This window comes from Opisthorchis viverrini, assembly GCF_000715545.1.
Source record: "Opisthorchis viverrini unplaced genomic scaffold opera_v5_7, whole genome shotgun sequence".
Lineage (NCBI taxonomy): Eukaryota > Metazoa > Platyhelminthes > Trematoda > Opisthorchiida > Opisthorchiidae > Opisthorchis > Opisthorchis viverrini.
This window is the reverse complement of record NW_008751663.1, coordinates 2,154,847-2,169,489: the sequence shown is the minus strand read 5'-3', so window position 1 is coordinate 2,169,489 and position 14,643 is coordinate 2,154,847. Positions and strand designations below refer to the sequence as shown.

The 14,643-nt window shown below is 44.9% G+C and overlaps 3 protein-coding genes across 3 annotated transcripts in view; 1 reads left to right on the top strand and 2 right to left on the bottom strand.

Annotated features, from left to right (window-relative positions):
• The window catches only part of T265_00719 (hypothetical protein), a gene marked incomplete at both ends in the record, with an annotated part of 13,840 nt that extends 929 nt beyond the window's left edge, over positions 1–12,911 (bottom strand). Inside the window, 10 exons of the mRNA XM_009164568.1 lie at positions 333–422; positions 2,942–3,139; positions 4,206–4,702; positions 5,780–6,248; positions 8,832–9,451; positions 11,485–11,684; positions 12,209–12,377; positions 12,415–12,499; positions 12,537–12,602; positions 12,639–12,911. Coding sequence (XP_009162832.1) covers positions 333–422; positions 2,942–3,139; positions 4,206–4,702; positions 5,780–6,248; positions 8,832–9,451; positions 11,485–11,684; positions 12,209–12,377; positions 12,415–12,499; positions 12,537–12,602; positions 12,639–12,911 — 2,667 coding nt within the window. The remainder of the gene's footprint in view (positions 1–332; positions 423–2,941; positions 3,140–4,205; positions 4,703–5,779; positions 6,249–8,831; positions 9,452–11,484; positions 11,685–12,208; positions 12,378–12,414; positions 12,500–12,536; positions 12,603–12,638) is intronic.
• Positions 12,912–14,071: 1,160 nt separating this feature from the next.
• T265_12620 (hypothetical protein) overlaps positions 14,072–14,643 on the bottom strand; it is a gene marked incomplete at both ends in the record, with an annotated part of 7,973 nt that continues 7,401 nt past the window's right edge. The window contains 2 exon segments of the mRNA XM_009164629.1: positions 14,072–14,202; positions 14,243–14,381. Of these exon segments, the coding sequence (XP_009162893.1) occupies positions 14,072–14,202; positions 14,243–14,381 (270 nt within the window).
• Positions 14,309–14,643, top strand: part of T265_00718 (hypothetical protein) — a gene marked incomplete at both ends in the record, with an annotated part of 7,205 nt that continues 6,870 nt past the window's right edge. The window contains one exon of the mRNA XM_009164567.1: positions 14,309–14,398. Within this exon, the coding sequence (XP_009162831.1) occupies positions 14,309–14,398 (90 nt within the window). The remainder of the gene's footprint in view (positions 14,399–14,643) is intronic.

The window sequence follows — 14,643 nt, the reverse complement described above, 5'->3', positions numbered from 1 at the left end:
TATGGTATATATATAGGTTTAGGAACCAAATGTTCTGGAGTATCGAATGTGGTTGTATATGACATGCATTGGAGAGTAAAGATCCGTTCATTCTATCGTTAACAGAAATAATCGTAACGACGTAATCAATAACAAAACATTTGGTTCATCTTTCGTCAGATCTAGCCGATAACAGAGGTCAGCTGACAGTAGACAGGGGTGACATAATCAGGGTCGTCTGGAATGAAAGCCCCATCTCTGCATGCTTCAGTAAAAAAACTGATGAAACACGGGCTATTGCGAGCCAGAGAGTAGTACACTAAATTTACGAAGTGGGAGAGAAATTTCATTACCTCAAAGTTTGTACATATCCGCATGCAACTTTCAGGATACAGTTCGTCCTTTGTTCGAAGCCGCTTGGTAATCATACCACGGAAGAAAGGCTAAAAGCAGATGAAAAATTGGTAACAAGTATCATGCTGAAGTAATGTAAACACTGCAGGCATGATACGCTCAACAGCCAGGTTTAAGGTACCAAAACTGACAACATCGTATGAGAGATGGCCATTGTGTGTGCTACGAACCATTACCGTCGACGAATGTCTTGCTTCTCCACACTATGTTCGTTATCTTGCTGTCTTTGTGCTGGCGCGACAGCAGGGGCCGTTGAGATCGGTGGTGATTCCGGAAAATCGAGGCCTTATGACCAACAAGCCCAGTGTTCTTTCGTAGCGTCATTGTCAAGACTAGATAGATTTTGGAAATTTTCAGGAAACAGCCACCTGGGATCGTGTATCCCTATTTGTTGGGGTGGGGATTCGAGAAATCTTGTTTTTCTTTTAAAACGACGGGTCACTGGTCACCCAAAAACGTAAACAACAGCGACAACAACACAAGATAACTGGGGTATTGAGCGGTTATCGAACAGCCTCCTCATGAATTTATCTTAAGTAGTGAGTTCTATGGATTATCTACAATTGTAACTGATACTGAACTTAGGGTCAATTCTGCTTGTGAAAACACTCCCAACTGAAACGAGAGATAGCCTTCCACGAAATAGCTCAGTGCTTAAGGTACGAACATACCGATTGAAAGATCTGTGGTTCGAACCCAATCTCTGCATCTCGACTGCTCCTCTTTAGGTATGGAGAACCTGGCAGTATCGCAACTGTTGTGCTTACTTCGGGTGGCGTGGCAAATAGGCACTGGAAGAGTGGTACAGCTGAGAGGTCGTTGTTTTGTTGCACATTCGATTGAAAAACGTCATCAACTGGAGGTTTATCGCACTCTCGATCGAATTTAAGGTCTTTAAGTTGCACAGACAGAAAACCCATGGGTACATTAAACTAGTCAGGCAGAGAATGTAGTTTACGAAAAAGAAACCATGTATCAAACTCACACACACACACACACCAGACTACCGCCTACTCGTCAGCTCGACAACCGAAAGATAGAATATGCCATTTAATGTTTGAACGACTCCAGCTACTAAAGGTAGAGTTAGAATCCAACAAAATTCCGTGACTTTCACAATTTCGGTGCGATCTCCCTACCCTGCGATTTACATGCAAATCGTCCCAAAGAAGATGGAGGTGAAAAACATATCAGATAGACAGTGTGTGCCGACTGACACAAGCAACTTGATGCGAGCTGCCCATGTGTCTATACAATCCTTGGGTTCTGCGTGTTTATATAAGTCCAACGAGTGAAACTCCACAATCCAGATCTCCACTTTTGACCTTGTCACTATCCCGAGCACAAATAGAACAAGCTGGATAAATCCAGCTATAGCACCCTTTCGCTGGTTCTATGCCACACGAAGGTTGCACGAGGGCTGAGACAGTGCCAGGTTGCCCAAGCCTAGACAGGGCAAGTCGAGAGGCAGAGGTCGGACTCTAACCACGGACCTTCCGGTTGGTAAATTCACGCTCTATTCACTTGAGCCATCTCGCTCTCAAGCTAGATAAGTACAGATTGTTGACGCACGTTCCTCAAAAGATCACGCTCATTGATGGTTGGCGCACCCAGCCTAAGTAGACAGAGATATACCCGTCAGCTGTTTCTATTTCTAATCAACCAGGTACGCGGTACAGGTACGCGGTTATTACAGCTGATAACGATGATGATGACGATTTTTGATCAAGATTTGCTGGATTCTACGATCGCAGCACGGGTTGACAGTAAGAGTAACGCCCCTGGTATTGGTTAACAGCTTGGTTATCTGTTCCAACCGAAATACCGCGCAATGGGCAACCTTCGAGAAAGCGCTGTCATAATGGTTTATTTAAGGAAGATGGGTATTCGACTGAAAGTTGGGGGATAGAGGGATGACAGCAGTGCTCTGACGTGAAGGAACTAATACTGGCACTATGTTGTGCCATCACTTTTAGGCCAGCTAGTGGCTCTCAACAGGACTGTGAGTGGTTTGGCTAGAAATGGATCCTAAGTCTGTGCTGAAAAGTCGATGATACCGTAGAGCTGCTACAGCTGAGAATCATTGGCAGCAGGCATCACACAACCTTATAGAAGTGGCTGAGCCCTATACGACTCGGATAGAAGTGGCTGATCGCCAGTATGATCAGCTGGCACTTAAACAGAATACGGTGTCACTGAAGAAGCCATTCAACATCGGGTCATATGTGATTAAAGATTGGTGGCAATATACTCTGGCTAAGTGACATCGGCCACTAGTGGTTGAATAACAATGTTCAACCACCACCAGTTAGGTTACCTGTCCCAGTTTTTCAAAATATTCGTGAAATGCACACGGTTGATGGTATTTATCGAGGATGAAACACCTGTACACTGCTTCTCAGAATTTCAACACGTGGCAACTTCATTCACAGAATGAAATTTTGATCGGCTTCTAAATCTCCTGGCTACCTAAGGACTGCGCATTTGCCCGCCTGTCTTATTGTCTCGGATTTAAACAATGTAATGGTATATAAGGGAGAAAACACACACGAATATATAAATGGCAACAGAGATGGCCCAAGTGGTTAGAGCGCGAATCTACTGACCGGAAGATCCGTGGTTCGAATCCAACCTCCGCCACTCGACTTCCCCTGTCTAGGCTTGGGCAACCTGGCAGTATCCCAGCCCTCGTGCTTCCTTCGGGTGGCATGGCAGCCAGGCACCGGAAGGGTGCTACAGCTGAACGCTTATTAACCGGTGTGTCTAACTGATTCTTTCGGTTTTCAAGATTTAGCAGTTCGTTAACGCCTTCAGTACTGTGGACCAGAAACAAGTTCCAATTTCTCAGAATAACGTGGTCGCGATTCGTTAGTGGTAAAAAAAGACGATGACATCTGACATTGAAGATGCGATGAGTTTTCCAGTAAACAACCTCAAACACCTATGAGAAACTTGAAAATGTCCACTGCAGGAGAATCCCTAGAGTGCGACGGGAAATGTCCTGTGAGGGGCGTTTACTTCAGAATGTGCCTTGGCTGATATTCAGGGGAGTTACAACACAATCAGCCAGATCAAGTAGGCAGTTACTCAGTCTCGTTTAGAACTACCAGAGAAAAAAATACGGGAAAGCAGGAAAACAAAACAGGGAGGTGCTACGGATGGGAGCGGAGTGGACTGGTTGGTGCACACTAGCACAGGGGATAAAATTAACGAGGTAAGCCTGCCCAAGGCTGTTTTGATTCAGATCCCAGCTTTAGGTAATTTAGTGGATATCGAATACCCCTAGGTTGATAAGTACAAATCATAGGTCTCTGTTAGTTGAGGGCCCATGCAGCAGCTAAATAGATGAGTGAAATGTAGCCTTTCACCACTTGACGAAGTAGCTGTCAGGACGCAGTGTGAGTGGATTTGCAGCGTTGTTTCAGTGGGTGAGAAATGCGTCTGTCACTTGCAGCTTGTAATGCGTACATTAGCTTTTAATCAACACAGCACCAGCCGGTTAGATTTACTGCTGGGGGGCAACTGTGGCGCATTGCTTCGGTTGGTGTAATCAAATTACTAGTGCTCCCGTGGGTTTTCCAAGCAACCAGTGATGCAGTAAGCATGGTGCACTCAACAGAGTGTCTACCTCGTGGAAAGAACAGCAGAGCGATTTGAAGCCATTTTTTCGTGTCAGCCAGCAGTAAGAAGATGAAGACAACTGATTCTTCGATGTAAACTCGCTGAGGGGTCACTCTGTGACAAGCTATTAGTCATTACGCCGCATCATCAAAGATACATTCGAAAAAACGGACCGGAGTCAAACAACATACCTTGTTTCTTGTGAGCAAGACAAGATACCGGTCTGAGGCAAGCAACCAGTTGTCCGAATCCACATAGGCCAACGAGTGAAACAAGCCAAGGTTGGAGTGTACTTCTTCCTCCATTTTATTCCAAAAATCTGATAACCACATGTTGAAAGTCGCACTCATGGCAGACCTGTCCAAGTCACGATTGGGAACTGCGCATGAAGCGTCGTCCGGACAGTTCAGTTTGCTCAAACTTAGATGCCATTCAGACAATTGACTATTGGTGTAGAGAATGGAGAGGTCCAGTTCACCCGACCGGGGCACCGAGAAGGCCAGACAGGCGGGAAGTGGTGAGTAGCCAGAGGAAGAAGCAACACAAGGGCATGTCAGTAACTGCTGTCCGGACGCCGTTGAGTATAGACGTACCCGGCCATCTGAACAACCAATGGCGACCACAGCTACACCCGTGCCGACGGATTTGGAAACGGACAGCAGGTGTACGCGGAATACTGAACCACTTTCTGTGTAAATGAAAAGGATGAATGCGACCAACATCAGAATTCGAATAGGGTTGGCATTCAAGGGAGAAAAAACAATCAATGCAATGGTCAAGTCAAATTTTGCCTATGTAGTAAGAATCTGACAGACTTAAAACGTCCACTTGCTGGCTCAGTGGTTCGAACCTAACCGCTGCATCTATCAGTTCCAATAAGACGTATGAAGGAAACACAAATTTTCAAGTTTCTCAAAAAGTATACTGCCTAACCGACGCTTGGTATGAAAACGGAGAGGAACAGTGCGGAATCTACACGCAAGGTGCAGTAACCTATCACAAGACATGGGGAAATCGTTCCCAGTTACTGGGACAGCTTGTGAGTTGATCTGTCTGCCAATGTGATCATAGTGAAGTGCCAAATCGCACTCAACAGTTCAGAGTTGTTAGCAAACAAAACTGATTTCGAAATCCGATGAACAATGTCACGCAGAAAAGTGTTGGAGCTTTTTCTAATCTCCAAAAAAGCAAGTGACCTCGATTTTCTGAAGGCAAATACTTGGTTGCAGGCTCCCCACCTTGAAAATTTCCACACAAAGATGATGCGACAGACCTTGATGATTGTGAAACCTACAGTGTCACTGAAGACCCTGCGTACCAATCACCTGCTTTGGAATTAGCCTTTGATTTGAGGGCAAAAGATCACAGCATGTGCACAAAGGCGAGACATCTAAACCATTAAGTTGGAAAACCCCACAGTGTTTTGTTAACCCACGTTTCAATCTCAAGACGTAACGTATCTTCCATTGGTGGCGGACAACCGTCGCATAAACCAAATTATGGAAGCCAAAGCATGTTTATTGGGACACGGTCCGATAGCGAGTAACCGGCTGACCGCGAGGTTTTCTTTTATTTATTCCGTAGCGCCACTCATCCCAGTAACCTATACAGAACCGGAAGCGATCTTATGAATTGGATGAACATGCCTCAACCATAAGTAGTAAATAGGTGCACTGGGCACTATTCAATGACGCTAGTTTTGCTCGATATGAACGACACAGGCTATACAGTCGCTAGCAGTCTCACAACATAATCGAACATTTACCCGAGATAAGATCGCGCCGCCAGTTTTCATTGCCCGTTTGGACGTCAACGCAAATCAGCTCGGCAGAAGCTCGGAGCACTTGAATAAGATGCTGTGAATCATCTGTAAAGGTCAAACAAGATGAAGAAGGCAAAGCATTCTCATTGATATCTGGTTGATGTTTGATAGGAGTGGGGAACACGTCTGAAGTGTTGTTTTCCACCGACGTGACGGAGCCGATGGTCTGATCTAAGGCGAAAAACTTCGCAACCGACGCTGCAGACAAATCATCTGTATCTGTATCGGTTTCGGATGAGGATCCATGGATTCGAGATGACTCGGTGAGGGAATCTGTCGAATTCGTTCTGGCGGAGGGAGACAGACGTCTTCTTGAGACGGATTTCCGTTTTCTGTCGTTTTGTTCCCATTGGATTCGTGAAACAGACACTGAAGGCAGAACTCCTCGACGTTCCTCTTCGACAGTTACCGGCTAAGACATAAGAAGGTGACACTAGAGTTAAATCGTCACAGCACATAATTGTACAAGCAAGCTGAATCATTTCAAACACATCGAAATCCATATTAAAACATGGTTCGCTAACAGAAATGAGGCTATGAGAGCAGGAGTATCCTAGTTATTATCAACGTCCCGTCAGCTAACTACAGTGCTCCAAGACTGAAGCAATACCCCTGCCCAGTTTTATTCGTTGATAGACATACCCGGCTATTCAGCCACAAGTTGAACATCCGGTGGCTACGAATGTGACTGCATTCCAAATGTGATTCGATCCTCAAAGATACCGGCAGTTGGTAATCAGAAACGTCAAGAGTATATGACAAAACGTACAATAGCAATGAGCGATGATGGTGGATATGAATGGGACTACAGTTAAGGATCCCTGACTGTGCTGGAAAGTCACAATGTGCGCACTGTGACTAGCAAGCGATCATGTTATAAAAAACCTGCAAGAGCCGGTGGATTGATACGCTTAACTGGTAAATGGTCAAAGCAAGTTACCGGGTTGATCTATCGCGACAGAGGTAAACCTTCAATAAAACACACGGTATCCGTTATGCACCATTTTCGATCTGATAAAGTTGAGAACCGTGCATGGTATCATTGTTGTACCGTATCATTACCTTTCGCAGAGTATGGGCTACCACTAACGGTCCTTCTAGTTGCACATGGTTGCGGAATTTGTAGAGTTCACGTTCACGTCACTCTCGTTTGAACAGTCCTTCACCTGTCCCGGTGCATTTGTTCCGGTGAGCCTACACCAAAGAGGGAAAGCACTCGATTCTAGTTTCGCCCCTGTTGGTGCTCTTCAGCAGTGGATATCCTTGGCTATGTTGGGGTTTAGACTCCGATTATCTGATGCTGGGCGAGCGTGTTACCACTTCTCCACCAGTGCACTCTGGACGCAACTGAATTATCACCCCTGATAGGCAAATGTGTTCATGCTTCAGTGATGCGATTGGTTTGCTTGATGCTTCCTTTTCTGGTTCTTCTGTTGTGCTTCCCGCTACTTCGTAACATAGTCGAATTACATCATCCTTAATTTACATGAGATACGCTTAGTCAAATCAACTACATGATGCGATGACATCCCTATGATGGCAGAAACAAATGAGCTGTTGATCGCGTTTTTTTTAGTTCCCTTTGGTACTAGCCCGTTATGACCCAGGAACAAAAAAGACAGGAATCTGATGGGAGACTGCACGAATATGAAAATTATAGGATTGTGACTGTGGCTCGGAAACGCCCTTTTACATAAAATAAAGTGACGTGACGTTTACGTGATGTTTCCAGTACATGACAGTCTTTTATAAGCCCGATACCGGGCTTTGTCACGGATCGAACATGTAAAAACTTTTTCCTCGCCTGTTGTCACTTTTATGAAAATTGGGATGACTTTATAACGAAGACAAACGGCATTTGGAAAAAGCGACGTGAAAATATTGAACGTTCTCGCTCTGAGTAGTCAGGTAGCCAATTAAAAAACGGAACATCGAAGCGTCGCAGCATGAACACCCACGCGACGTAAAGATATACAGCAAACGATTTAGCTGGCAGAGAAGAACTATGTTACCGCTGCATTAAGGAACTTGTTAAGTTCAAAGTATTTTGTGAAATTTTCAAGACTGCGTACTGAGTGTTCATGATCATCATTTAGAAAGACTTTCGTATGGATAGGACTTTGCTACTCTTTAGTTCCAGGGACGATTTTTCCACCTAATGATCTCAGACAGATCCAGTGTTCAGTCATTTACGAGAGAGACAGATTCGAAGGCAAAAATCACTGCATGTTCTATGATCTTCCGCCCCACAAGTAAGTGGCCGTTTCCATAACCGGTTTGTTTATTTGCCTAGGTTTTGGGCAGTGCCCGTGCCGGAAATATCCCTGAAGTAAGAAGTGACGTGCCAACATACACACCAATTGATCAGAACCAAGTTTTGTACACAAGGAACTGCAGCCTTGAGGTGAGGCCTTTGATTAACCATTTATCATTAGGGGATCCAGCGAAGCCACTGACGGTGGTGTACATGAGAGGCACATGCACTGACAATTGGGGCTACCAGGAAGCACACAATGATCATTGTGTAAATGAAACCGATGCTTGCCACGTTCGTTAGGCACAAAGGCATCATCAGTCCAAAAGAGTAGGTCAGAAGGTCGGTAAATTTCTAGGGCAGACAGTCAATTGTCTAAATATCTTTCGAAAATCAGGTTAAATGAGTGTCCAGTTTCGATAAGATGTTTCGCCAACTAGTTGAAGAATAGGTATTAGGAACGACAGATTGGAGAAATTGCATTAGTTTAGGCTGGGATTTGGCACTCGTTCTTCCTGGTGCAGTGTATTTCACTAAATGATCCCAGCAGAGTGTCCAGCATGAGTTTTGCTGGAGTGCGGTGAGAAAATACTACATCTACATTGTAACTAGGGAGATTAGAAGACCTTCGGTTGATATGATTCCAGTATCAACAACGGATACTGTCTGTCCCAATAAAAATGCAAGGCACTAAGGCTCGCGTAATTTACTTTGAAACAAAAAATAACAACAAGTGCCTACCGATATGGTAACCCGTAGAATCCTCGTTCGAACCATATCTGAATAGGCAACAAAAGAACCACACTTGGAAAGCGTCGAAGCTATGATCTCCAATCCTTTCCGTGGTCTTATTTCAGCCAGCTGCAGAAGAGAATTGGAGATTGGGAGAAAACGATGAGCTTGACTTCGTTTCCGTTTATCATCTATTTGCGCCAAACGTACTAAGTCAAGCTTGTCCGGATAACGAAGAAGACACAGGCGCGTCGGTGGTCGTTGTTCGTTTGAGTGTTCAACGCTGACAAATTCACAAGGAGATGGTCGAGTCGCAGCACAAGCAAGCGGCCAAAACGGTAAAGCCGCCACATGGGCAATGGATTTAATCTTCGAATCACGCGGACGACCGACTTGACAGGCCAGAGTCCGGTGTGCCCTGGCGAATGCATCTAAACCGCGCTCCGGTTGCTCACAAGCCAAAACTTGCAAACGCGCATCTAAACCAACAGCCAGAAGACGATGAGGTTCGAAACGAGTATCAAGATTCGTGGCCTGAGAAGCAGGATCGTAATTTTGGCCAGCCAGATAGACCAAACCACGAATGTCACGTCTACAACCGCGTATAGTTCCGCCGAGTTCCCACTGGGCTGAAAAGGAGCAAGGAAGAGTGGTGAACACTAAAGTGAATTAGTTTAGGCCGATAACAGTGGACAACAGCGGAACCAAGGGCAGCGGCATTTCTACAGAGCGACATCTGAAGATGGCCTGTCGTATCGAAGAAAAATAGTTTCACAATGCTGTGGCTGAGGAAATCAGGTTTGTCACATGAACCGCTAGAAATACACCGTTAATTAGCCTAACAATGAGCGTATAATAATCCGTCGTGACGGAGAAGCGAGTGAACAGAGAAGCTTTAGTATAACCTTCTACGGTTGCAGAATGCAGTACAATGATCTTCACTTTACACGTAGAAGCAAGTGTGACAAATAGGTGACCACCTACCCCACAACGGCGAGCGAGATTAAGAGTCATCGAGATGAATGAATTTAATTTAACAGGCATGCTCGCTACCCTAGTAAGAAACCGCAACAATAATTGCCCTATCCAAAGGCATTTATGCTAAGGAATTTGATTCTGGGCTTGAATCTAGGAGCAAGCTGTGTTAAATATCACATTCTCACCACTATCATCATCATTACTACAAACACTAGCGTTGAAACCAGGCCTTACCCTAATAGGTTTCATCACTCATATACCTCTTGTATGTTTGTTAGGTTCTCTTATCACTAACTTCTCTGAATGACACGACCTTCCTCTCAGTTCCGGTTGCACAGTTCAGCAGCAGTAACAACCGCAGAGCTGAATGCTGATAGTGATGATTTCGTCAGTATAAGCCTGACGACCCTAATAGACTAGCGTCACAATATTAGCACTCGCGAAGAAGATTCAGAATTAATTGCCTACGGTACCTCAAATCTTTAAATTCCTTCATCCACAAACCATTCACTTATGAAACCGTTTTATTCGGCAACAAGCTGGGGTGGTTGCAGAAGACGAGCATTCAACAAACAAGCAAAAGATTGGTTCGTGGCCCTCGGTTTATGTACAGTTACAGCACCAGGTAGACATGAGTTATCAACAAGTATGAGGTACGCCACTAAACATACACTTTTTGGTTCCTCACGTAGGTATATTGCACGAGCCTAAGGCTACATAGAAGGTAGCTCTCCGCGGAAGGCACATCTCAACGTTGAAATAGGGTATACGACTTTTCGTCACGAATTTTGTGTCTAGTGTACAACGAAGTCTCATTAGTAATTGTAAAATAAATACCAAACCAATGCTTTAGAATAGCAAACCCCATCAGGTTTATAAAGGTTTATCAACAGTGCCGTCCTGGATGATAGTTTGAGCTCTCTATTGCATGTGTGCTGTCCTAATGAATTGTGTAACCATTCAAGTGCTCACTCACAAACAATAGGTTACTCGCATGGACTGAGCTGCCAAGCAGCTAGATCGAAATAATAGCACGCGGTTGCATTCATCGTTGACTTATCGCTTTTTTTCAGTTTACAGCGACCTGACAAAATGTGAATTCTGGTGTTCTCTGAAAGAATTACGACGGTTAAGGGTCGAAAGGACAACAAGCCATTGACAGCGTGCCTAAAACTTCCTTGAATAGACATTCAATAATTCCGTAACCGCCCTGTTCCTAGCGGACCACTAAACTTAGAGTGTGATTGGAATGAAGTGGTAAGCAAATGTCCAAAACTGACCATTATCCTCAGCTCAATCATACCGTTAAGTGTCGTTAATTATATTACGATGATAAAGGACAGGCAGCAAAAATTAAGCTAGGGCGGGACATTTGGAGGCCCACTTGCTTTATAGAAAGTGGCGATCAAGACAAAGTAAGGAGAGTTGATAGTGTTGCTCAACATAGACGCGCATTTTGCTGCTACGTCTTTAGGGAGCAAATTTTCCGTTGCGGGTAATTTCACCTCTGGCGCATCCAGCAAGAGATGTCGAATCGTGATTACGCGTAATCCACCTCGGTTCCATGGTGGAACAGCATGCGGACTCATATTACGGCATTTTTTATGATACAGATGGATGAGAAACTAGGCAAAAAGTGGTTGAATGGATGAGAACGAAAGAGATTCAGGCTGTTTTCACCTACTGCAATTATCTTCTGAAAGGAACCGTTCGTATCGTCGGACCAAAGCATCAGCTCCTCCACTGAATACGGTTTGACCATCTGGTGATGCGGTGAGTGCCAATACATGCGCGTAGTGACTTGGAAAAGTGTGTAAAAGTCCACCAACAGTGACATCCCAAACACAAACGTTGCCCTTATTGTCACCAGAGAAGAGTGAAGTTCTGAAAAGAGTGAAGTTTAAGCAAACGGAGCAGCAATAAGCTAGAAAAAATGATTAGCTGAAGACCAGGAATATGGTTTTGAGTTCGCGTAACGCAGTACACAACAGAAACAAACATTTCATCAGTGTAAGTGAGAGGTCCCCGAAGCAACTAGGCATTAAGTCAAACCTATGGGCTTTGCATAATAAGGAGACTACTAGGCACAACGGCAAATTCCAAAGAGAAGACTATTCGACGGGTCTCCTGAGTGATAGAGAAAGTGTACTGCAGGCAGAGAGAACTCGCTTCCAGTCGGGTCCAAATCCGAATGTTGTGTGCAACAACTAAGCCAAAGTGAGTTTTTCTGTCGCCTTTCAGTGGTTTCTGTTCTTAAATTCTGAAGAACTATGGGAAGGATAAGAGATTTCTATCACTATACAGACTCGTCGCTACGCTCCCTGATATTTCAACAGATCGTTCAACCGTGTCACGAGATGACTTAGTGCTACGGTATAAATAGAACACGTTCATTCGAAAAGACTCACTTGCTAAATAGAAGAACCCAAACGAACGTGTCCTTCGACTCAGAAAGAAGTGTATGCCGAATACTGTACGATGTGTTTGTGAAACAGATGACCATCAAAGTCCCTGAGCTCGTCCCAGCGGCCAGAAGTTTCTCTTTGGCATCAATACATGCAAGGGAGAGGATTTTGCCTGCAGTGGAGACAATCACTTCTAACGGTCACAATACCTGTCAGTTGCGGGAGCGTCTGAACCAATGAAACAGAAGATGATTCAGTGCTGCATATGGAAATAAAACCTTCGTCGTTACCAATCTAGGAGGGTTCACAGGGAAACTGGAGGATTACTCACGACTAGATAAGAACCACAAGAAGAGAGACACCGAGAGATTGGATTTCCCATCAAAAGCAGTGTGTCCTGAAAGCTATTTCAGAAAAAACGGAAGTCACCAACTTTGACGGAGAAGGTGTCGAGATCAACTTCGACCAACCGACCCAAAGCTCCAGTGTAAAATAGCCGCGGGCCAATCCAACTTAAAGCCTCGACCGACTTGGTGACAGTGGATGGAATCCGTGCAACCATAAAGAAATTACGATGCCTGTCGTACACCTCGATGGATCCATCTTGCCTGCCAGTGGCAAGCAGACCGGAGTCAGCTGCAGCAATACAGGTGAAGGGGACAGGGGTATAACCGTAGAAATGGATGCGATGAATGGGGAATTCCATGTAGAAAACGAACTGAGTGGTTTAATGAATAGCTTTCAATTTGACAATCCAGACCAGCTGTTGTGGGTTGGACTGAGACTACAAGGAAAAGAAGAGAAGACTTTAGCGTTCGCAGAAAAACGGTCCATATCAGAGTACATATGTTATCATCTCACCCCTCACCAACCAAAAATTACCATCAGCACCAAGACTATAATAATCAAAGCTCAGAATAAATAAGTCGTTGATCTGCTCCCATAATTAGGACCACATGTTACACTAATTCAAACTAGCTGGATAAATATGTTCCACTCGGGGGTTCCGGTCTCGTTCGATGCGAAGATCCTCCTGTTGAGCATTCTAAATGAGAGACATTATCTGATTTTACAGTTGTAAATATTCGCATGGACACCAACGAGCGCACATTTCTTTTTGATTTTGATCAAACAATTTAGAATCCTGCGATTGAAATCGTTATTTACGTTGGACTTTACCTTCGCAGGGGCAGGGTAGAAATCCAAAAGCAATACCAACCAGGAAGAAATTGCAACATTACGCATGGTCGTAGTAGAAAACGCCCTTAAAATAGCTTTCCGGAGAGTCCACCTCCGTCCATATTTAGGAAGTTTCAAGGCTGCGTTGCCTATATCTAGCAATGCAAGCTTTACTGATGTTTCTGAAGCAGTGATTCTATGTAAATATTAGCTGCAGAATTAGCAGAAGAGAGGTGCATCTCAAGTTTACCAAAACCACGTGCATTATCTTACCGAAAGTGGAACTAGCGAACGTTCCCCTTCCTAGGCTTGGGCAACCTGGCAGTTTCCCAGCCCTCATGCTTCTTTCTGGTGGCATGGCAGTTAAGCACCGAAAAGGTGATACAAGTGAACGAGAGGATGAGGTCGGCTTCGTACCACGGACATTCTGGTAGTAAATTCGCGTTTCAACTAATGAGGCATCTCTCCCCTATATCGTCAAAGGTGTGTTGAGCTTGTCAATCACGACCCTGAGACCGAACATGCTGGCAGAGTTCGCCACTTGCCACATTTGGTGGTCCACCCTCACGGGCCGAATATGGCTGATATCCGTAAAGCACTTATCAGCGCGAATAAAGTACACTTCAAGAAACTTCCAGCTCCTGTGGGATATAGCCAAAGATAGGATGATACTCAAAACACGGGATATCAACTGTTAGGGGAGATGCTGTCGGGACGTAGGCCAAATCGTTCGTTCAGCTGTAGCACCCTTCCGGTGCCTAACTGCCATGCCACCCGAAGGTTGCACGACGGCTGGGATACCGCCAGGTTGCCCAAGCCTAGACAGGGGAAGTCAAGAGGCAGAGGGCGGGTTCGAACCACGGACCTTCCGATCAGTAATTTCGCACTCTGAACACTTCGGTTGTCTCGCCCCGACGTAGGCCAATGTATTTATCAAAGCCTTCAGGCCAGGATGGAATGAACTTCGAGGAGCGGAGCGACGGAGTGGCTCAATTTCCTGGTAAATTTATGTCTGTGAAAGCGTTGACTCTCCCCTGAATCAACGGCAATCAGCAATTCCTTCTACTTATTCCGACTACTCATGAGTGGTGTGGTTTGCTGTTATAACGCCGTGTTGCTTTACTGCTGCTCGATCTTCGCTGTTTCTCACTCCTAAGGTCTGCTTTAATGGGTATTTGATAATACGCACTTTCAAGATCAAGCGTGCTGAAAATACGATATTGAGCTATTTTACTACTTAAATCTTCAAGTCTGGGGGG